Source organism: Epinephelus fuscoguttatus, linkage group LG15, assembly GCF_011397635.1.
Source record: "Epinephelus fuscoguttatus linkage group LG15, E.fuscoguttatus.final_Chr_v1".
NCBI lineage: Eukaryota > Metazoa > Chordata > Actinopteri > Perciformes > Serranidae > Epinephelus > Epinephelus fuscoguttatus.
In genome coordinates this window covers 15,315,065-15,338,774 of record NC_064766.1, presented here as the reverse complement: position 1 = coordinate 15,338,774, position 23,710 = coordinate 15,315,065, and the positions used below count along the sequence as shown (strand labels likewise).

General features: G+C 38.5%; 2 protein-coding genes and 3 non-coding genes across 5 annotated transcripts; all 5 read right to left on the bottom strand.

Moving 5' to 3' along the window:
• Nucleotides 1-1,313: 1,313 nt before the first annotated feature.
• On the bottom strand, nucleotides 1,314-8,479 carry acadm (acyl-CoA dehydrogenase medium chain). Its single transcript, XM_049598340.1, has 10 exons — nucleotides 8,326-8,479; nucleotides 7,571-7,640; nucleotides 7,137-7,237; nucleotides 5,448-5,528; nucleotides 4,954-5,084; nucleotides 4,640-4,748; nucleotides 3,363-3,503; nucleotides 3,085-3,180; nucleotides 2,663-2,911; nucleotides 1,314-2,582 (listed from the first exon to the last, which is right to left on the bottom strand). The coding sequence occupies exons 2-10, from the start codon at nucleotides 7,596-7,598 to the stop codon at nucleotides 2,511-2,513; spliced, it is 1,008 nt and encodes a 335-aa protein (XP_049454297.1). The 5' UTR covers nucleotides 7,599-7,640; nucleotides 8,326-8,479; the 3' UTR covers nucleotides 1,314-2,510.
• Nucleotides 8,480-19,033: 10,554 nt separating this feature from the next.
• Nucleotides 19,034-23,370, bottom strand: rps8a (ribosomal protein S8a). Its single transcript, XM_049598641.1, has 6 exons — nucleotides 23,281-23,370; nucleotides 21,996-22,102; nucleotides 21,616-21,715; nucleotides 21,183-21,358; nucleotides 20,560-20,689; nucleotides 19,034-19,188 (listed from the first exon to the last, which is right to left on the bottom strand). Exons 1-6 carry the CDS (start codon nucleotides 23,282-23,284, stop codon nucleotides 19,079-19,081), a joined length of 627 nt encoding a protein of 208 aa, XP_049454598.1. The 5' UTR covers nucleotides 23,285-23,370; the 3' UTR covers nucleotides 19,034-19,078.
• Nucleotides 20,825-20,893, bottom strand: LOC125902941 (small nucleolar RNA SNORD38). The gene has a single exon (XR_007451217.1). It is a non-coding gene; the product is annotated as a small nucleolar RNA SNORD38 (small nucleolar RNA).
• LOC125902943 (small nucleolar RNA SNORD38) lies at nucleotides 21,475-21,544 on the bottom strand. The gene has a single exon (XR_007451218.1). It is a non-coding gene; the product is annotated as a small nucleolar RNA SNORD38 (small nucleolar RNA).
• On the bottom strand, nucleotides 21,839-21,946 carry LOC125902944 (small nucleolar RNA SNORD46). The gene has a single exon (XR_007451219.1). It is a non-coding gene; the product is annotated as a small nucleolar RNA SNORD46 (small nucleolar RNA).
• Nucleotides 23,371-23,710: the final 340 nt, after the last annotated feature.

Sequence of the window (23,710 nt, the reverse complement as noted above, 5' to 3'; positions counted from 1 at the left end):
CCTCCACAATGTGGCCTGCCTGAGGAAGGAGAGGGCCCCCAGAGTGCCATCACACATGGACTGGGACAATCCTGCCATCTTCCCCGATGACGACAGTGGTCAGCTGGTCAGAGACCAATATGTGTTAATTATTTTAGTTAACATGCATGCTTTAAATTTCAGTTAAATATGTCCTGCAGTGGCAAAGACACATGTTGTGAATTTCAGTTAAATATGGCCTCCATTGGCAGAGGAATTTGTGTGTTGTTTTTTTTTTTTGGTTTTTTTAATTCAATTTAAATTGATTTGGCCTCTTATGATGTTTGTGCTGTATACTGTGTGTATACAAGCTTGCAGGGAGGCTACTGCATCCATTCATTTGTCTGCTCATTTATTGTGTATGGATTTGTCCTGCATTTATTTCAGTGTGCAGACATGCAGTGTGTATCATACACAGACCTTTGAATGTGTATTTATTCTTGTGTTGTATAATATGCTTTGATTCCATGCTTTCTATCTTGTAGAGTCACTGTGTGACTTCAGTTTTGAAAGGAGCTGATAGTTTACTTGCTTTGATTTATCCTTATTCAATAAAGGAACATCATGTTACTCTTTGATGTGTATTTTATATATCGTCTATGGGAAACTGTAAATTATCTAATGATTGCAAAATCATCTAAAATCATCATTTATCTAAAATGATTGCAATTAATGATCACAAATGTTTAAATAATGACAGTGGGTCTGGTTGAATGTGATAACAATGTGCAGTGGGCAATGGAATAACTATTGGTTTCCGTTTGTGGTGACTGCTGACTGAGATAAGGGATGAGATTAAATAGATCCTGGAATTTAGCCTGGTCTGGAACAGGCTAGGTCCACAGAATAAATCTCCATGGTAACTTATGTCATAACATATCCCGCTGTCCACTATCCCGCTTTTGTGCAACCGGATCACGGATAAGTTGAGCCAGAATAACCAAGATATCCCGTCTTAATCCCTTATCCTAGTTTTGTGCAATAGGCCCCTGGTTTGGAACGAGTCAGTGGGGAAACAATTAAGTTGGTTGGAGTTGGTCACAGACAAATGGTTCCCTTGAACATGCATTTGAGGTTCCGTAAAATATATTAATCTTTGATGTACTGTATGATTTTGCCCCTCAGTGAGGAACTTTTATTCCCCCACAGGAAACCAGTTTAGACTCCTCTCTAAGGTTGTTAAACCAATTGTACACACAGTTTCACCATTATGGTTTTCTTGGTTCATCCAATTACATGATGAAATCACCTTTTTATTTCCATTATCGATATCCACAAAAGAAATGAACATAAAATCAGTTCTACATTGGATGAAATAATTTAATGAATTATAAACAGACTCAAAAGTTTCAGATGAATTCACCATTACATCATAAGTGTTGGCAAAAAATGATGGTGACAATTGAACTACAGCCTACTGTACATGTTACATCCACACTGTAAGGTGTAAATCTGATGCCTCTCTATACTGGATATTGCGTGATAATGTCAAATTCAGGACTTCATTTCTAAATCAGTCAGAAAATCATTTTCAGGCAACATGTATTTTCACAGCTGTTAAAGATATCATTAGACACACATTTCTGATTCTAACACATTCTGATGAGAAATAAATTTATACAGACCAAGATTAAATGGGTTCTGCTATATGAAAAATCCGTGGTGCATCCACAAAGTCTCGAGAATTATTTAATGGGTTTTATTTTTTGAATGGGTGCAGAAGGTCAATTGAGATGGCCAAATACAAGTGTGTCACTTATGGTAGGATGGCAGGGCAGAATAAGGCATGATCTTGACATTATGGACAACCTGAGACACATAATCTTCCTCATCATCTCTGATTTAACCATGCTTGTGCTGCCAATCAGAATGGCAACCAAAATCAACACTACTAAAAAAGTTAAAGGCTGAAGATCAGGCTAAACCTGCCCCTCCGCCCCGAAATGACGCGATCTAGCCTTGGGCTGCCCTTATTAACTTATAAAGTCAAATATGTCTGAGTTTATCATCATCATCAACTTGTCCTCAAACAGACACCAGAGGTTTATACCAGATATAAATAACTTTACAGTTCAATGCCCAGACTGCTATCAGAGCAGTGGTGGTGTTTGTGCCCGGCTGCCATTATTTACAACCTACAGGAGCTGGAGCCTGACAGGACATGAAGGTCATTTGATCTTTTGCCTGAATGTGGTGATCCTCAAATCATTTGATCACAAAATAAGGCCACAGTTCTGAGCTCATTTGGTAAACCCTTTTAGAAACAGGACAGGTTTTGAGGTTCTCTGATTAGACAGGTGGACTGCAGTCTACCAAATCAGGGTCTGGGTCAGTTTGAAAAAAGCAAGGCAGAATGAAGTGCTGTTAAGGCAAACACCATTTTACACCTGTATCCTGTGAGTATAAGTGAGCAGATCTATTTCAGGAACACATTATGTATAGAAAAGTTACAAGTACATTTGAATGAGGATGAATCAGGTTCATTTCAAATTTCATTTCTTGAATCTTCCCAGGTGTTCTCTGGCAATAATGAGTCTTTGGATTTGAGCTGTGCCCTCGTAGATCTACAAAGGGAATTAAAAAGAAAATTCAGTTTCACATAATACCTGATATCAGTGATTAGGTGCACAGCGTCATCACCTACCTGGTAGATCTTGGCGTCTCTCATCAGCTTCTCCACTGGGTATTCGCTGTTGAAGCCATTGCCTCCGAATACCTGAACAGCGTCGGTGGCCACCTGATTGGCGATGTCTCCAGCGAAGGCCTTGGCGATGGAGGCGTAGTAGGTGTTTCTGCGGCCTTGGTCTACTTCCCAGGCGGACCGCTGGTATGCCATCCTGGCCAGCTCCACCTTCATCGCCATCTCAGCCAGGAGGAAGGACACGGCCTGGTGCTGTGAAACAGGAGAAAACAGATGGGCGTGTTGATCCTGTAATCATCTTTGTAATTTGTAACACTGTACTGCTGTGTGGTCACCTGACATGGTCGTTACAGCAATGACCTTATTGCCACTATTATTGCAACTAAATTCTGTAATTCAGTGAACTCAAAGTGAACTCAACAAACCTCAGCGATAGCTTTGCCAAAGGTCTTCCTCTCCAGTGCATAATTGGTGGCTTCATCAAGTGCCCTCTGAGCCAGGCCTGTTGCTCCTGCTGCCACCTGCATTGCATTCAGGACATTATTAAACATCATAGACACAAATGTTCCAAATGATCCTTTAAATGTTTTAAACAAACTAATTCATGTTTCTTTCAATAACAAATTAAAAGTGCTTCATGTTTTGAGACGTTTATAAATTGTGTTACTGATTTCCAATTTTGATTCAGTAACAGAGGACTCACTGGTGGCCTAGTGTTGTCAAAGGCACCCATGGCAATTTTGAAGCCAGCTCCCTCTGCGATCAGGACATTCTCCTTTGGTATCCTCACATCCTCAAAGGTGATGCCTCTGGTATCTGAGCACCTCTGGCCCATGTTCATCTCCTACAAGCACAAAAACAAACACAAGCACATGTTACCTTAGGGTGCACATATCAGTGTCAAATTATTAGGACCATCCTGACTGGATAGCAGGTACCCTGTTATTAGAATCAAATTCTTTATTATAATAATAATAATAATAATAATAATAATAATAATAATAATAATAATAATAATAAACGATGCTGTCACAATGGAGGGGGTATTAATTACAAAACGTGCACGCAGAAATATAACGTTTGTTCAGTCATTGTGTTTGTAGACTTTACAAACATCAGATTAGTCTACACGGTGATATAGTGACGTAAAAAATATGATATATAGCTAAACTCTGCTGGTTTTCTACCCGAAGTATTTGTAACAACACGGCGATTCCCTGGGGGCACCGCCGGAAGTGAAGGGGTTGAGCAATCGCCAAGGCCCCTGCACTTCCCGTTAGTCGAAAAACTCCGGGCTGTCCCTCCAGAGGTAAAGGAAGAAAAAAAAAGTTGTGTTTTTTTTTTTTTTTTTTTTAACCGATGGATTTCCAGATTGAATAAAAGCCAACCCCAGATTCACTTCAATTGGCGTTTTGCATCGCTATATTTACGTTTTTTGGGCACCAAGTCTCTTGGATGCCTGCTGCCTAAGGTCTGGCAGCTGGTTGCTACCTTTTCATAAAGCCCTGAGCACACCTGAGCACCGTGGGGGCTACAAGACCATAAATGCCCCAAACACAGAAAATCAGAGGATAATAAGAAAGTACAGGCAGAGGGCAGAGTCTCTGCAGATAAATACACCATCACACATTTCTAGTAGGTATTAAGTAATGATTGAGAGGGATTACTCTCAGTGCTTTTAAGGAAAACCTTGCATAGTATATCTTTAATTTTACACAATTAATTCCCATTGTGATTATTCTAAGAGACAAAACAGAGACGATAAATTGCACAGCACAAGCAGTGCCTTCGAATATTGTGGAATAAGAAGAATATGAAAGATATGGTATAAGAAACTTTGGGTAATGTGTCACTTGCAAACAAAATATCTGCCTTTGATACATTTATAACCTCCAACAATATTACTGATCTTAATGCAAAAGGAGTTCATGAGTTAGAGGAAAAAAACAAAAAAAAAAAACCAATTCAGCCGAATCATACCTTCCTTCCTATTTGAATTCCTGGGGTGTCAGATTCCACAATGAAGCCAGTAAAAGCCTTGCTGGCTGGACATTTAGGATCTGGGTTGGTGCGGGCCAGCAGGAAGTACCTAAGAATATGAAAGACAGATAAAAGTTCAAATAACCTTTAGAGCAACAAACATGTTTTGTATTCATTACGTTTAAGTATGTGTTTGTACACACATGGTTGTAAGGTTATTGAGTAGACCTAGCTTAAACTAGTGCAGCCTCCAAAATGATCTTAAATCGAATCAACATGAACTGGCAATAAGGGCAATGGTAATGAGTACACACCAGTTAGCTTTCCCACCATTGGTGATCCACATCTTCTGTCCGTTAACAACATACTCATCACCCATCTTCACAGCTCGGGTCTTGATGCCAGCCACATCAGAACCCGCCCCGGGCTCTGTCACACAGTACGCCTGTCGAAAACACACCACACAGTAGATAGAGATGTGAGATAGAGCAGTATCTTTTGTCTCTGTTTTTGCAGGTGTTAGCACACAATAGTAAAGCAGTAATACATCAGGGCTTATGTTTCTCCCTTCACAATTCTAAATAGGGTTAAAAACTAAACAGTGACAAATAATGTCAATTGACAGTGCAGCACTGTGAGGCAAGATTTAACTTCCATTTATTCAAGCTGCAACCCTTCAAAACCCAAAGACATCCAGATACATGTTCACTTGAGAGTCTCAAGTAGTGCACAATTACCTCCTTGAGTAGATTTCTTTATTGTATTTTCCACCACTCTACAAAATGTCTTTCTACAGTTAGATACTTACACACATAAGAGCCTCCTCGGTCATCCTTCCCAAGTATTTACTCTTCTGTGCCTCATTGCCAGCTAAGATAACAGGCATTTGCTGCAGAGAAACACAGAGAGACAGAGCTTAATTCTAACTGAGGTACAACCACTATTATTAATGATTATTATGACTAATGCTAGGGGTGGGCGATATATATCGTTAACGATAATATCGTCATTGTTGTTTTAACGATGTGCAAATTTACGTTATCAAGTATGCAAATGACTTCACAAAAACAAGTGAAAACACACGATGAAACCAGGTTGAAACCCCAAACATTCACTGAACAAGAGTTACGTAACTTGTGTGCAGCAGCACGCTGCAGTACGCCTAGGTGGTCACATGATCTCTCACTGGCACCTTCCCGGCAGGTCAGCCTGCTGCTAAACAAACATTAGCTTCGGAAGACGTGGGTCAACTGTAGTGATAGGTCCCAGCCTGTCAGGCTAAAGTTCGCAGTACCGGAAGACCATCTACGGAGCTACCTAGCCTAGCCACAGTTAGCTGAACGAAGCGGCAACATGGCACAGTTTCAAGTCTCCCCGCCGGAAAAGTTCACCTTCAAGGCTGAAGACTGGCCTAAATGGATTAAATGCTTTGACAGATTCCACATTGCTTCTGGATTGGAGACGCAAGCAGAAGAGAATCGCAGGAATGTGATCTTTGAGAGAGTAAAGTTTAATCAGCGGCTTCAAGAAACGGGCGAGACGGGCGACAGTTTCATTACAGCGCTGCGCTGCCTGTCTGGCGGAGCACTGCGGTTACAGGGCTCTACATGATGAGATGGTGGGGGACAGGCTTGTGGTGAGTCTGCAGGACAAACGCCTATCTGAACAGTTGCAAATGGACCCGGAATTGACACTACAAAAGGCCGTCACCAGAGTCAAACAGAGAGAGCAGGTAAAAAAGCAGCAAGAAATGTTAAGAACATTTTCCATTAATATCATCCATGAGAAACAATTAATGAGCCATAACTCAGGCTGTTAAAAACACATATTTAAAAGAATATCGTCTAATTATCGTTATCTTCAAAATCCCCCAAAATAGAGATATTATTTTTTGTCCATATCGCACACCCCTAACTAATGTACATCCTTGAAATATTGACAGTAGAAAATTAAATCCATAATACTCAATAGCAACTGTGCTCTTAGCCACCAATGCATGAACTCATCTCTGATGAAATATCATTGTAGAATTACATGTTGGATATCAAACAATGCAGATAGTTTGAGACATTCACTGCCAACATGTCTATGAAATGGTGGCGGAAACTCAGTGGACAGAGATGGGTATCGTTTGCGATTTGTTAATGTTTCTACTCTTGGGGTGTCGGTAGTGTAGTGGATACTGCCAGCGCCCCATATACAGAGGCAATGCCTCGCTGCAGCAGTCGCAGGTTCAACTCCGGCTCGTGACCATTTGCTGCGTCCCTACTTCTTAGTATGTTTGGAAAGGTTGGTTTAAGACATTTTAAAACTAATTAAGGCCTTATTTGTAGATTAATGAATTCAGTGTCTTTAAGGGATCTGTAGCACCCCTATTTTAAATAACCCCAGTGGTGGACACTTTTAAAGACTACAGTTATTGTGAGTGAATGAATCTGCTCTTTAAAAACTGGTGAAGAGCAAGTGAATCACTATAAGCCTGATAAATGCAACTTACTCCCAGCGAGTTCGCCTCAATAGCAGTCTGCACTCCTGTGCAGCCATAAGCCAGCTCTTCTGTGATGAGGCAGTTATCAAAGATTGACAAGCCCATTCCACCTGAATACAAAGAGAGAGACGTAACATGGTTTCTCACAGTGTTTTCAAACAATAGTCGGCCAACTTGCCTGAAACAAACCATCTCCACTCTCATGAGAAAAAAAAAAACAAAAAACCACACTTCACCAAAGATGCTATTTCAAACAGAAAACGTATACATATTTATTAAGTGCAGCTACTGTTTAGGGCATCATCAACAAACTAAACTGATAAGATAAGATGTGTCAGGATCTGTGGAGCCTACCACAAAGGGGGCACCCAGGATAATGTTATGCAACAGATAAAATATGGCAGGTAATTTTGAAATAGTCAATGAGCAAGAAAAACACATACCGTATTCCTGTGGAATATGACCGTTCATCAGACCAAGTTCCCATGCTTTCTTGATGAGGGGGACAGGATACTGCAAATGACAGGACATTTAAGCCTTATTCAAATTATTTTTGTGTATTTTGTGCACCAATTTGTGTGTTGATCCCTGAGGGGAAATTCACATGTTAGAGCAGCAGAGAAAGGCTGAGAGGTATAACACTTTACACTATACAAGGGAAATGTGCAAATATTTGTACAAAATAAGTCAGGAGAGCAACTCTGACAGGCAAAATGTGTAAACTATGCATATAATAAGTTTGCAATGGTATGAGATTTTCACTGTACAAAAACCATCTCAGAAAATATTGCAGTTTCACAGTATCTATGTATTAGAGAATTTATATTTATCAGTCAGAATGACCCTTAAAGGAATGAAAATGGAAGGGTTCTTTTTTGGTTGAACAAACGTTTTATTACTATAACTGAAATGTGAAACCATTTTGTTAATGGAAGTATGTGTAAAAAGTCTGCCCTTTGACAATAACTAAAATAAAGGGGAGAGTCTACGTCCAGTTGCACCCATTCATTGCTGAACTTAAACATGATTTGTGACTTTTGTGACTGAAGCATGTGCACACAAAGTCACTTGAAGACACAGGGACAAAATGTGTAGCACAACAGATATTTGCAGCTCTAATGTCCGTAAACTATCAAGTCAAGCTGTATTTAATCGTGCATATACGCTCACTGCAGCCTAATCTCTGAGCTGTACTCACTTCACCACTCTTGTCGTAAGCAGGTGCAGCAGGGACGATTTCTTCACGTGCAAACCTCCTCGCCAGCTGTTGGAACTCCCTTTGCTGATCCGACAGCTCTGTGGGTCAAAGCAGCAAGATGATCAGTGATAAGCACATCAACACACACTATAAAGAAAAGGAGCACATTTCCAAGTTTGTTTGAGATAGACATAGGTGTTTAATAGCAAAGCACCAAAGCTGGCTTCACTCCTGCACGCTGCTTTAATGTTTAAGATGTAACTGATGAAGACCAAATTGTTCATTCAGTTTTTTAAGTTGAGCAGCTAGACTATGTTGCTATACTAAGAGACAAGAATGACTGAGAAATATGGTACTGCACACTTGAGAGGCATAATCACAAGTATAACAACATTCCTACATGATACCAAGTAAGTACTAATTCAATAAAAGTAATAGGCTGATTTAATGAACATCCTTCTCCAATCACATCACATTATGAAATGCTACATTAATTTCAACAGAGAAGATAAAACACATGAGCCCACAGAGACACTGGGACTAAACTATACAAATAAGGTACATTTTCTTTCTGTGTCAGCAAAAAATAATTCAACAGATTCAGTAATTACGTTAATGTAACATATTGCACAGTACCATCTACATTTAATTCAGTACTTGGTTACAAATGTATTGCAGATTTAATAACAACAAACAGGATTACTGCACTTTTTCTGCATGCATATGAGACTAAGACCATTAAAAATACAGGTCTGGTGCTTCGGCTTCTGTCTTATAGGGCTGTTGTAAGTTTTGTAAACCAGCATTTGTCACTGTGTGTGTTGAGTTTGAAGCCCTGAAGCATCAAAAGTTTTGCGGCACAAATAAAAAGCAAACCCCAAAGCCTCACAGTGAGTCATCTGCCCATTCCTGGTTTAAACCAATACTCAAACACCCATATGCATGTAAAAAAAAGAGTTACTGTTCGCTATACTAATTCACTCCATTCTGAGTGTAAAGAAATCCCTTCCCAAAAGACATCCTTTCCTAAAGCCAGTGTAAAAGGGGCTAATGTAAATGATGGGGGACAAAATCTACAGTCTCTTCTCTGTGTCTAGCTGAAGCTAATATGGGGCAGTCAGCAGTCTAAAGTTAGCCAAATCAAGTTGGTACTTCCCAAAATGACAGTACAAGAATTCCCTCAAGGAAGAGACAAGAGTATTATACTATTTATAACATTTTGAATGTAGTCTTTGCAAAAAAAAAAAAAAAAAAATGAGGATGGTGCATTTTTTTTCTCTCATCACATAATCAGTAAAGCAAGTTGCTTTACGAAGGCATCTCTTAAAAGCCAGTACAGACAGGAGGATCAATTACAGCAACCAATAACTTATTCACTGTACATATGGCCATGCGAGTACTGTTTAAAAGTAATATATATATATATATATATATATATATATATATATATATATATATATATATATATATATATATATATATATATATATATATATATATATATATATATAAAGGTATTCTAAATATATATATAAATGATAAAGTAATGCTATATATAGATATATATACATATATAGCATATATATATATATATATATATATATATAGAATATATATATATATATATCATATATATATATACAACAAGGTTAAAATTAACCTGGACACTTCCACACCTTTTACTATTTTAAGCAATTTGCTAGTAAAACATTAGCTAGCCCAGGTTTGTGCTTTTCATGCATTACCTTTTCATTCAAGTTACAGAGCTAGGTTTGAAATACACAAAGACCAATTAAATTAAATTTATAGCTTTCAGATGAGGCATTTCCTGAATCATTAAAGACGGAATCATTCCAACCACGTGGGTTAAAAAATATGAATCTGCTGCACAAAAAAAAAGAACCCAATTCTCAGGCTGCAACTGCATTTTCTATCCAGACATCCAAAAATGACATACACATGCCCTTGCACTTTCTGTACAGCACAAACAAGAATTAAAGCAATACTTTGCATGAGAATATAAATTGATATAAAAATAACATTTGTAAAGACAGAAAACTGATAATAACCCTTAACATCTGGTTTTATTAGGCTCATAAAGCTAGTATTTTAAAGTATATGTTTATTAATGAGGTCATAATTAAAGGTGGTCTTGTACTGAATTACATTTTTTTTTTTTTTTTTTACACTTCACCTTTATGCTACTTAAAACACCGCAGTTTACACAGGGTTGGGGTTAGATTAGGTAACATTTAGATTAGGTTATGTATTTATTCTGTCAGTGTTACAGTATATTGATTTACCAGCCTAACACAGTATTATAATTTATAGAAATAAGAATTTAAGAGCCAAAGAACAAGAATTTCACTGTCAACATCTGCTCCATTGTCAATGTTATCCATATGACAACTAAAGGCTTGAAACTTGAACCTTCTTTCACATACACAAAGGGCGTAGAATATCAAAAACACCTCTGAATATGCAGTATGCTACGGTACAACATTATCACTGGCTAGGACTTAATACTGGAGGAAAATCAAATGAATGCCTCTGTAACAGTGTCAATAAAAACTGAACAGTATAAGTATTATAAAAGTAGACTAATGCAGCATTGGATTGTGCTAGACTGTACCTAATGAAGTGGACAAGTAATGAAGTATTTCTGGGCTACCATTTCTGTTGAAACTAGGAAACACAGGTGCATGATTAATTATGTAACATCTTCTATGGAGCAATCCTGCCACAACATGGTTTGTATGTTTGCTTCTTAGCAAAATTTAGTAAAACAGAAACAGTTAAAATGCTCTCAATTGAATGCACTTTATTCATTGTACATCTTGTTAGTTTTCATATTATATTGATTAATGTTACTATTTTTAGTTTGTTTCATGACTTTGCAGTACTTGCTTTTAAATAATACTTTCTCTGAAGGCAAATTCCTTCCACGTGAAACCTTACTTTGCTTTAAACCTGTGTCTACTTTGCCTCCTCTAAGTTTTCTTAAACGACCTTCTGGGTTTTCCAAAGATAACTAAACAGATGTTTTCTTGCAGAGAGATATATGCTTAGCTCTATGACTCGAATGGAAGCGGGTGGTAATACATGACAAGTACAAACATATATGTGTAATATAGATAGTTTGAACACAATGAAAAAACGTCTTCAAAGGTGTTAGAGCCTCACCGTCAACCGTTAGCTAACAAGCTATCGTTAGCAAGTGACGTTTCCTAGCTAGCAAAGCTTTCGCTTAAACGACTCGAAAACAGGCGATGTAGGTCAGACAAATGACAAGCTGCAATGCGCAAACTTTAATTGATTAAATCTGTATAATATGCTGGTGAATTCTAGCTCATTTAAAGACACTTACCTTGCTAAATAGCATCGTTATGACACTGAGTGAGAGCCGTGTAGACAAACTAGACAACCTGTGCCCTACATATTAATATACGCCTTCTCAGCCAATCACAGCGGTGGGATTGATCACGTGTCTCTCCTCTGCATCCGGAAAATGACTTTTACCCCAGTTTGTTACCCAACATAACCTCTCAGGCCGTAAGGCACCCTAAATATTCAGATGCGTTATGTTTTCATATTCTCTCAGGTCTTCTTTATATGAAATGGATTACTATATTAAAAAGCATTTTACTGCAAGAGTGGTTTAACTGAAAGATATTGTAACACACCCATAAAATAAAGGTTCTTCGTTTCAACGCAGTCACAGTTAAATGTTTCTGTCTCCATTTCCCACCACTAAAAGCAACGTTGAACTATTCACCCCAGGTTACAGGTATATATCCTATCTATTAAAGTGTATTCATACAATATATATTATACATACTGTATTATGTCATTATACATATTATTCCATTATCATATATGGTGTATATGGGCTGTAAAATATGTATTTAATGTATGCATATTGTATTGTACGTGATTCGACTTGATTAATTGCACACCAGGGTAACTCACACATTACAGCAGCACAAGAGTCAGAAGCAAAACAGTTAAGTACAAAGAGCACCTGATTGTTAAAAAAAGATTTTAAAAATTACAAAAATGTCCCAAGAAATTAGACAAAACATTAAATCTACATACACTATATACACCTTTCTCTTGTACAGATATAGTGTGTCCATGACTGATAACTGAAATACACACATGGTGTGTGGTATATTTTCTGTAAAGATAGAGACATTTAGCTTATAAATTTGAGTGGTTAAATATTGCACAATAGGAAATTGCATACTTGTTACACAGTATAAATATTAAGGATATGTACACAGGTTAATAAGTATGATTATGAATAAATAGGGTAGACATAGAACCAATTAGCTGTTGTATTGTAAGTGGTGGGTGGTGGAGGCAGAGACAACACCAGTGTTAAATTAAAGGGTCTGACTGGTGTTGGATTGAAGGACCTGTGGTAGGTGCTCTTTCTTGAACTGTGGGTGTTGCAGTTTGTTACTGAAGGATCTGATTTAGGCCCCCACAGTCTCATGCAGGGGGCGAATGTTGTCCATGGTTGATGTTAGTTTGGCTAACATTCTCCTCTCACTCACCTCCTACTTCTATGTAATCCTAACCAGTTTGCCAAGTCCACAAGTTTGTTGAGGCAAACAGTTTAAGTCTAAACCAGTTTGTTGAGTCACATACATACACAATACACATACTTACACAATGCACATATCCTTTATATCTTTGTGTATGTGCATGTATCAAACAACTGTACATCTATTTTGCCTCTCTTGGCCGTGATCCTCCTTCCTGAATATATATCACAGACATTTCATTTGTGTTCATTTTGTTCTTTTTGTTGTTTTACATTGTTTCTTTTTGGAGTTCATATTGATTCAGTATTTTTATTCTATGTTGTCTGTAACTTCTGTTGCTGCCTGACTTGGACACTCTTGAAAAAGAGAGGTTTGATCTCAAGAGGTTTTTCTGAATAAAAAGGGTTTATAATCATATTGTGCAACGTTCCTGTGCGATTTTCATTGTGCAATAGTATTTACCACTTATATTACAATTATTCTGTGCAGTCAACCATCATGAATGGAAACTGTTCACATATTTCTATTTTTGGGCGTGTATTTAGTTTCATTTCACTCAATCACTTTGTCTCTTGAGCTGCTGTAAGTGTGAAAGTGAAATTTCCCCAGTGTGGGATTAATAAAGTTTATCTTGTCTTATCTTAAAACCAGACAGGTGTGGCGATGATACACCTGTACTCGTGTTCATAATACAGGCTCTGATTGATCCCAAATTTGACATGACAGTGTGTGGGGGGGTTCCTCTATATGGTTGGAAAACCAGGCTGTGAATATCTTGGTGCACTGAAGAAATACAGATCTAAAAACACAAACATGCAATGAGTATAAATATCAAACATGTAAATCTATGATATTCTATTTATGTCACCTTTTTTTGTTTGTTTTGTTTTGTTTTTGTTGTTTTTTTTCTCTTATAATGTTTATGTTATGCACTAATACACCCAAGCTAATTTCTTGTATGTGACAACATTCTTGGCAGTAAAATGAATTCTGACCATGATAAATAAATCGACTGTTTAGTTTGTAAAAATTATGGAAATTGTTAGAAAGGTGGTCACACTTACCCAGAGCCCGAAGAGACACCTTGACATTGTCAGTCTCACTTCACAGTGTTTTGTCTTAAAAGTGCAACATTTCCCTGTGAATTGTAGAGGAGGAGAAATAGAAAGAGGCATGACAAGAAGACTCAAATACAGTAAAAGTATCTTGTACTCAAGTACAACACTTGTGTTAATGTACTTAGTTACATATCACAACTTTCAATGACAAGCAATTAAATGTCTATTACAGAAGACTATCCAGAATCATACCTTATTTATAATTTCAGCACACCTTATAGATAATACCTACAAAATACAGAATCAACTACATTTATCAAAACTATAAGTACTCATAATGCAGTATATAGTCCTCGAGTAGTACATGTTGTATTATAAAATTATTTTTAGTGATGTTTGAATGTATGAGCAGCATTTTTCTGTTGGATTTACTTTACTTTTTAGTTTAACCTCTAACAATAAAACAGATTTTATAAAGCTCTGACAATTTATTAGTCAGTTGGTTAACCGTGCTATGATCATGTAACTTTTAGATCAAAAGGATCCAAAGTTTAGATCAACCATGGTAGATTGCACAACTCAAGATAGATAACACAGGCTATTGACAACTACGATATAGTCTGCTTTCACTGTCTGAGTGTTGTTTGTCAGTCACATCAGCTACCACAAATGTGCATGATTTAATATTTAATAATTATCATGACTGTCAAGTGATTATAATATATAAAGTAACACACACCAAGGGTTGTGGTGAGGTGCTGATCATTGGAAGTAGACCAGACAGTAGGAAAATGAATGATTGTTGATCTTGAAGAAGGCCTGAGGGCCGAAACATCATCTGAATAAAAGAGAAATGCATATAGAGCCAAAGTGCGCAGCAGGTTTTTCCTACTTTCAAGTGATTTACACCTCCAATAAAATGTGAAATATCATCACTTTAAGAATCACTGTTAAATTTGCAAGCGCCAAAACAGAACACAAAATGAATACCATAAGATAAGTAATATAACAGAGAGTTGAATCACTCTTGCCCATTTTCTCAGAGGTTTTGGTCCACATTGACATGATAGCATCACGCAGTTACTGCAGATTTGTCGACTCCCAATCCACTACATCCCAAAGGTGCTGTATTGGATTGAGATCTGGTGACTGTTGAGGCTATTTGAGTACAGTGAACTCATTGTCAAATACAAGAAACCAGTTTGAGATGATTTGAGCTTTGTGACATGATGCATTATGCAGCTGGAAGTAGCCATAAGAAGATGGGTACACTGGTCTATTGCTTTAGGTTCGATGTGTTGTGCATTCAGAGATCTGCATACCCCTGTTGTAATGAGTGGTGATTTGAGTTATTGTTGCCTTTCAGTCAGTGCAGTCCAGCCTTTCTCCTCTACATGCCAAAGTGCATCATGTTGCTCCCACATTCAATTCAATTCCTTTTATTGTCATTGTAAAAAAATACAACCAAATTTAATGCACAGAATAAAATGGAACTCATTTAAAAGTAATACATAAATGATAAAGGAGGGGATAAGATATAATTTATTCATACTCTAAACACACACATGCACACATACACAAGCAGTGCCAACACATGCCATGTACATAAAATAATTTAAAATTATTTGCACATAAAATAAATAAAAGAATAAAGTTATCCCACATGATGTAAGTGTAAATATTATATATTACTGGCTGGGTGATTTTGGTGCAGCATTCACTGTAGCAATGGCTTTGGGGTAAAAACTGTTCAACAGTCTGCTGGTACTTGTTTTAATTGTTCGATAACATCAAACAGATGGTGGGCAGGGTGAGAGGAGTCCTTCAGGATGTTAGTTGTTTTCTGGAGGCAACAGGAGGTGTCCTCCAGAGCAGGTAGGTGCGTGTTCGATATTTTCTGTGTAGCTTTTATCACTCTCTGCAGGGCCCTCTTGTCAGCTGCAGAGCTGCTGCCGTACCACACAGGGATGCCATAAATCAGGACACTTTCCACAGAGCAGTGATAGGACAGCAGCAGAGGTGGTGACGGTTTGATCCTTCTGAGAGCTCTCAGGAAGTGTAATCACTGCTGTGCCCTGATCAGACAATCCCTGTTGTGTGATATGTGTACCCAGGAACTTGAAGGTTGACACCCTCTCCACAGGTTCTCCATGTATCTCCAGAGGCTGGTGATCATCCTTTTTCCTCCTGAGGTCGATGATCATCTCCTTTGTTTTCTTCTTCCTGTAAGCTGTCTCGTCTCCTCTGCTGGTCACTGTGCCCACCACTGTTGTAAGTAAGTAAGTAAGTAAATTTTATTTATATAGCACTTCTCACAGAGAGGACTCACAAAGTGCTTCACAAGATAAAATACAAAAAATACAATAACAGAAACAATGCAAAAAATACACAAAAACAAATAAAAAGTAAAGTGCAGTGAAATACAGAGATGATACAATGGACAATTAATGGAACACATGCCTAAACAGATGTGTTTTTAACTGCTTTTTAAAAATGTCCACGGAAGAGGCCGCTCTCAGCTCATGAGGTAGTGCATTCCACCATTTTGGTGCAACAGCCTTAAAGGCTCTATCACCTTTCGTCTTTAATCTTGTGTGAGGGACAGTAAGTAGGTGGCTTCAGCGGACCGCAGTGACCTGACAGGACAGTGAAAGGACACCAGATCCGTCAAGTATGCAGGTGCTTGACCATGGAGGGCTCTGTAAGTGATGGTTATAATCTTGTGCTGGATCCTGAAATTAACAGGGAGCCAGTGCAGGGATGCCAGGACTGGAGTGATGTGAGTGAACTTATGAGATCTGGACATCTGAGTTTGGAAATGTTTTTGAGGTGGAAAAAGCAGGAGCGAGTGACAGTTCTGATGTGGTCATCGAAGAGCATGGCCTGATCAAATGTGACGCCAAGGTTTCTCAACTTGGGGCGCACATTTGCACTGAGGGACCCTAAGCAGCTGGCCACTTTAGATGCTGAGGCGTCAGGTGCAATAATTAAAATCTCAGTTTTAGCTGTGTTCAACTGAAGGGAGTTAGAAGACATCCAGTCCTTAATTACATTCATACAATCGTACAGTGAGTCAATTCCATCAGTCCTATCAGGGTTAAAAGAAAAATATAACTGGAGGTCATCTGCATACATATGGTATGAGATACCTTCAGAATTGCTGATGACATTTCTGAGAGGGAGCATGTATAGCATAAAGAGGATAGGCCCAAGCACTGAACCTTGGGGTACCCCGCAAGAAAGGGTGGCAAACTCTCATTTATGAGGGCCAACAGCCACAGAAAAGGATCGATCAGACAGATAGGATGCCTACCCTGTCCCTCAGCCTGTCTAAAAGGATGTGGTGATCAACAGTGTCAAAGGCTGCACTGAGATCAAGCAGAACCAGGATAGTGGATTCACCGGCATCGGAGGCCATCATGATGTCATTGGAGACCCTGAGAAGAGTAGTTTCTGTGGAATGTAACTGACGAGAACCAGACTGAAATTTATCTAAGATATTGTAACTGTTCAACACTGTCACTAACTGGTTTGCAACTGCTTTTTCTAGTATCTTAGATACAAAGGGCAACTTGGAAATGGGCTGGTAGTTACTAAGAACATCAGGGTCCAGATTGGGCTTTTTGAGAAGCGGCTGAACAACCGCTTGCTTGAAATGGGATGGGACACGACCAGAAACCAGTGAGCTATTGATTATGAAGAGCAGAGATGTCACATGATGTGTCACGATTGTCTTATTAGACATTTGCATGAACAGTGTTGAAACTGAGTACCCAGTAGAGTAGCTGGTGATGAGTGTATGTTAAGCATAGAATAGCAGGAGAAAGATCATTTACGATAAAATCATCAGACTTTATATGGATTACTGTGTGTTTTTTGAAGAACTGAATCAAATATATAATCTAAACTGACATCAACAGATGCTATGTAGATTTTTTTGTATGGGTTATATTCTTTTAAAGTGTTGTTTATGCTTGTGATGCTAGGTGTATGTGTTAAATACATATTAAGAGACCTCCTGAGACACCGTACGTAGAGTACCCATATTTATATGAAGTCAATATATTGTGGTGTGCTACAATATATTTTAGAGGAAAATATCTTAATATTTACTCCAAAACATTTACATGCCAGATGTTATGCATTGTCCATACATTAAACTTGAAATATGAGCTTTATGACCCTTATATTTATACCTATGTTGGTTTCTATGTTGGCATTTTTTTCCTTCTTAGTAGTGCAAATACTGATCAACAATTTATCTGGGGGAGAATAAAGTTCCAAGCATGACTAATTTTTAAGATATGATTTCTTGCTTTGCACTTAGGGTTAAAAGTAGTTCCACCTCAACCAGCTACATATAATTAGCACACCAGTAACACTAATTCTTTCATCAACAGTATACTGTGTATACTACCTTGAGGACAAACCTAGCACTTTTGATATTTTCATAATGTGCAATTTCTGTAAGCAACATTATAAAATGTCAAATGCATAACCTTTAGAGGTACAGCTTTGACAGATCAATAAATCTTCCATCACTGGTTGAACAAAGTGAACATTTCAGTCCTACAGCCACTTTATGTATACTATTGATTTTAATAAAGGTCAACAATTGTACTTATTTGTTGGGGTTAAACATGCTTCAACTGCCTCACAATGAGTAACCGGTCTGTCCAGGGCTCTCAGTAGTGCAATCTTGTCACAGAAGAGACGTTTCCATGTGCTTCAGTATACTCTAGACTTAATGTCTGAAGTCTTCCCATGCACCCATTTGTTTGCTTTATTCACCATCAAGTGGTTTCCTAAACATCAAGTGTTTGAGCAGTTGTATGTTCCCAAGCCCTGCAGCCAGTCTGGAAACATTACTCTTTATAAGCAGCAGCCTACAATGTAAGAGGCAAAAAGGACTAAATTACAATGCACAAGTTGAACAAGCTAACAGGATTGCGTTTCACTGGAGTTCACCTTCTACGATTTCATGTGACAAATGATTAGAACACAGCTCAGTCACTTTGACAGCGTGAGTTTTTAACTAGATATTCAATGGAACCTAACATCACAGATGAACTGCAAGAGTAAAGCAGTGACAGCAGACACTTGTGGGTTGTTTGGATTTTATTGACGTATCAAACAGCTGTACATCTATTTGCCTTTCTTGGCCTTGATCTTCCTCAGGTAGAACTCGAGCTCCTTGCCTTCGAGGATGTAGCCGTCTGCCCTGCCACACTGGCCGGGTCTGGAGGCAATGCAAGCTGCAGGGGGGAAGAGTGGAAGCATGATCAGTGGAGGTGGATAAACCGTCTCAAAACAAAAAGGAAGTGGTGCTAAACTCAGATAACCTCAAGTCAAAGTTGGTTTTGACTTAGCAGAAATGTTAAGACACCACAAGTTAATATTAAAGTCAATACAACTGAGCTTTTAGTCTTTTGTGAGTGAGTACAAGTGACAACTAGTGTGTAGGCTTTTTTGGTTTGTTCACGGCCAGAGCTTTTGATCTGACACACCTGTCTATAGTTACCCTGCTGCACCCTCAGCTCCATTAATACACACACATGGAGGCATTCCAGGTCAACAACAGTCATGTGCCTGCAACTAAATAGACAAGCGCCTTGATTAAAAGCACCGCAGAAGTACAAATGCCGAGTGCCAATATATAATTTTCCAAACTTCATCATGCAGACTGAGTTAACTAACACTGCAGTAGATGTCAATGTAACAGGTCTTTCTCTGAGCTCATTAGACGGATATGAAACACGTGAGTTAAGTTTAAACAGCTACTAGGCAACATCAGGAGAAACATCCCACAGGATTTGATTTGTGCAATTTCACAGCCCTTAAAGTACTAATTTCCCTCGATGGGAATATTACATTTAAAGTTCATTCAAATGCAGATACTAGAACTCTCAAATTACCTGGCTGTCACAAATATGAGATTGTGACCAGAGCTTTTGTCCTGTGCCTTCACACAGAAATTAATTTGCATCTGACTTAGCAGTGATTTTGTTTTTTAATGTATACTATGCAGAAGTTTAAGTTACTGCTTGTTAACAGCAAGCCAGCAAAAGTGAAAGAAAAACAACTCCAGATTGACTACGGATCAGCGTCTTGCTGCGCTGTATTTGAGGTGTTTCCTGGTATGTGCCCATGGGATGCATGCTGCTTATAGTCTGCTACCTGGTTGGTACCTTTTTAATAAGCTCCAACCTCACCTGAACGCTAGGGACACACACCCATTTATTGCCCCAAGCACAGAAAAAAAAAAAAAAAAAAACAACACAGGCCAAAGGCACAGTCTGTGCAGATTAATACACCGCTTCTCACTTCTAGTGGGTCTTAAGCGATCACTGGTAAGAATTCTGTATGGGTCTATACATTCTGCTTTTAGGGAAAATCCCTGCCCAGTTTGTCCCAAGTATTCAGTCACATGCTAGGTCCAAGTTTTGAAAACTTTCATGCAAAACAAGAGCTGATGGCATTGCTTTGAAATTAACCCCCTAGTGGGATAAATAACTTTAGTGAAAGGCCAATCAGAGGTCAAATCTTTCATAATGCAGTTATGTGATACAGACTTAATATTGCAATTAATACAGATGGCACAGCTGAAAACACATGTTGAGACTCACCAAGCAGTTTTCCCTGCTGGAACTGCTCCTCCAAGAGGGTGCTGATCTTTGCTGTCTTTTTACGCTCATCGTACTTCTTCTGGGTCCTCTTTGACCTCTTCTTGTTCAGGACCTCCTCCTCCTCAGGAGTCTACAAAAGAAAGGGGAATAAAGCTCATTAGATGGACATGAAATGGGTTTAAGTGAAGTCCAAACTTCAGCTGCTGGGCCACACTGAGTGATTCAAATTAATCACTGCAGATGAAGGCAGTGTTGGTAACAGGTCTTTCTCAGAGTCTTCATTATCATCACTTTCATTCAGTAGCAGAACTGGACAAAGTTATCTTCATGGAAAGACGTGCACCAAATCAGACAGCACTTTACAATACAGATGCTATTAAAAAAAAAAGAAAAAAAAAAGACAATGCCTTTTAATTTTGACATATTATGCCCTGGGTGTAACTGTCTATTATGTCAAAAAGTAAAATGTACTTGTACATGAAGAGACCATCCTTTTAACATCAAATTTCTATCAGCCATGATAGCAACACAGAGCCAAACCAAAATTAGGTTAGTGGGCTGCTGGTATATTTCTCACCACTGAATTAAAACAGGGTCTGAGACATTTGTATTTTCCCACATACCAGCTTGGCTCCCTTCTTGCGTCCCAGAGGAGTGGCATAGTGGGCCTCATACCACTGCCTGTAGGGAAGGCTGTCGACGAGGACGATGCAGTTCTTCACCAGGGTCTTGGTTCTGACCAGCTCGTTGTTGGAGGCATTGTAGACCACATCAATGATCCTGGTCTTGCGTGTGCAGCCTGCATACAAAAAACAAAAGCTGTTAGCAAAAGCAAATTTTCCCTCTCATGTGCCAACCTAAAACATTGTTTGGATTTTTTTTTTTTTGATGCAATGCATGGGGAACATGTCTGTCTTTCTCAGGTGCCTTTGTTATCACCACTTGCATTCAGTAGCAGAACTGGACAAAGTTATCATCATGGAAAGATGCAGGTTACCAAACAGGGCTCAAAAAAAGGGTCCTATAAAATTAAAGATGCATTTAAAATAAACTTACACTCAGAGCCCCACGAGAAGTTACCAACATCCAACCTCAGAGCACGGTACTTCTTGTTCCCACCACGGACCCTCACTGTGTGGATGCGACGAGGTCCAATCTATAGAAAGACATGGTTTTAGTACTGGTCCAATTTAAATGCTTATGATTCAGGTTATTTAAGTGTAATAATTGAATTCCGACAACTGTGGAAAAATAAAGCAGTTCTATGCACATGTAATGAAGCGTGTCAGTGTAACTATGACAAGTCCTAACATTGGTAGGTCCTGAGCTTTGAGCCAGAACGACTCAAAAAAGACATACCTAAGGTCACGTTTTCATCACCCACGCTACATCACTTTAAGTCCATTTTTAACAGGCAACCACTTGTTTTGACTCACTTTTGTGTTTGCAGGAGGGCGCCCGAGCTCATACTTCCTTTTCTTGTGGTAGGGCTTGCGTTTACCACCGGTCTTGCGGCGTTTATGCCAGTTGTCCCTTGAGATACCTGAATAAATGAAAAAAGGAAAAACGGGAGTTAGATCACTGGACAGCTCACAAGACCTTCACTACAAAATAATTGTCTGTGCTTGAGCAATCAGTTCTCCAAGGTATGGGTTGTCCGCAATTTTAATTTGGATTCCGCTTATAGAGTTTCATCATATAGCTCAAGCAACAGTAAGCTCCCTTCATGGCTAAATGCCTGCATGTTACCTTTCTAAGATCATGGTAAACTAGATTTCAAAGACTCAAATTTGAGGAGCATCTCATTATTTCCAGGGTCCTTTATTCTCCAGCTCAATATCCTCATATTATGACATTATGTTACAAGTAAAGTTTGACTTAATATATTGATGTCTCCACAAGTACTTAACAGATTTTTACCATCCTAACTGCATTTGAAACACATATCCCTTTATTCTTCTGCAATTTAAACTGCAAAACTCATTAGGTTAACTCAAAATACATAGGACCCTGGGAAACAGACGGCCCCCACTAGCTTCAAGAGTCTGATGTCCCACACAACTAAGCAGACCATATGTTGTATGTCATATTTAAAACCCTGTCCTTTCACATGTATAACTATCACAGCGTAACAGCAAGCTAATTTAAACAGTAATTTTAAGATCGTCAAATCATTGTGGTATCCACGTGTCCGAAGACACACATTTAAATTACTTAAACTTTAAAACAAATATTAGGTGCACCCAACTGTCTTCTCAAACCAGTATTATGCTCAATATTCCCTCAAGTGTTTCAGTGAAGCAGCGTGACATGATCACGACCATACTACCAGCTAACGCTAATGCTAGCTTTGCCTTACCTTTCAATTTACCTAGCACTCTTAAACACTTAATACTTGTCCTGCACCACTGACATAATAACTACACATGGCGTAACACTGCTTATATCTCACAAATGGCAAAGTATGCTGTTTTCAGACACACTGTAGCACCACAAGCTAACTACATAGCCAACGAGGGCAGCCATCTTGGGGCACTTCAGACATCCTTTAAGAATTACTTCATTAAAACACAACACACTAACAATGGACAGCAAAGATAAAGCTAGATCTGTGCAAATAACATTAATAGTCAATATGGCAAACCATTATAGAAATATTCCTTCGTAAAAACATCAGATGGACAAGGATTCTCCCACCGACCCGAGCATGAAAACACGTACCCATTCTCAGGCGCCGGCTAGAAAGAGGAACCGCAAAGGCTCATGGGGAGGTTTGAAGCTGCGTGTTCTCGCGAGAATTCACTCCGCAGCGAACGGTATTCTTGTGTGAGGTTTTGTTGTTCACTCATAAATGTCACCACGTGTGTGAGCACCTGTGAATTTATTATTAGAATAATAATAGTAGTTTCCTCTTAAATTTAGCCAAATGTTGAAATACCCCAAATTGTTCTTAATTTAATGTGCTTAGTTACTTTAGAGCACTGATTAATAATAATATAATTTTAATGTTAATGTTGTTGTAATTTTGCTAAATGTAGACCCCATCACAAATATTTCTAAATGAATTAACTTTAAGAATAAAAGCAAAAAAAGATCAGAAATGTTTTGCTCTTCTAAAATACCGTTCACATTAATCCCTTCATTTTTAATT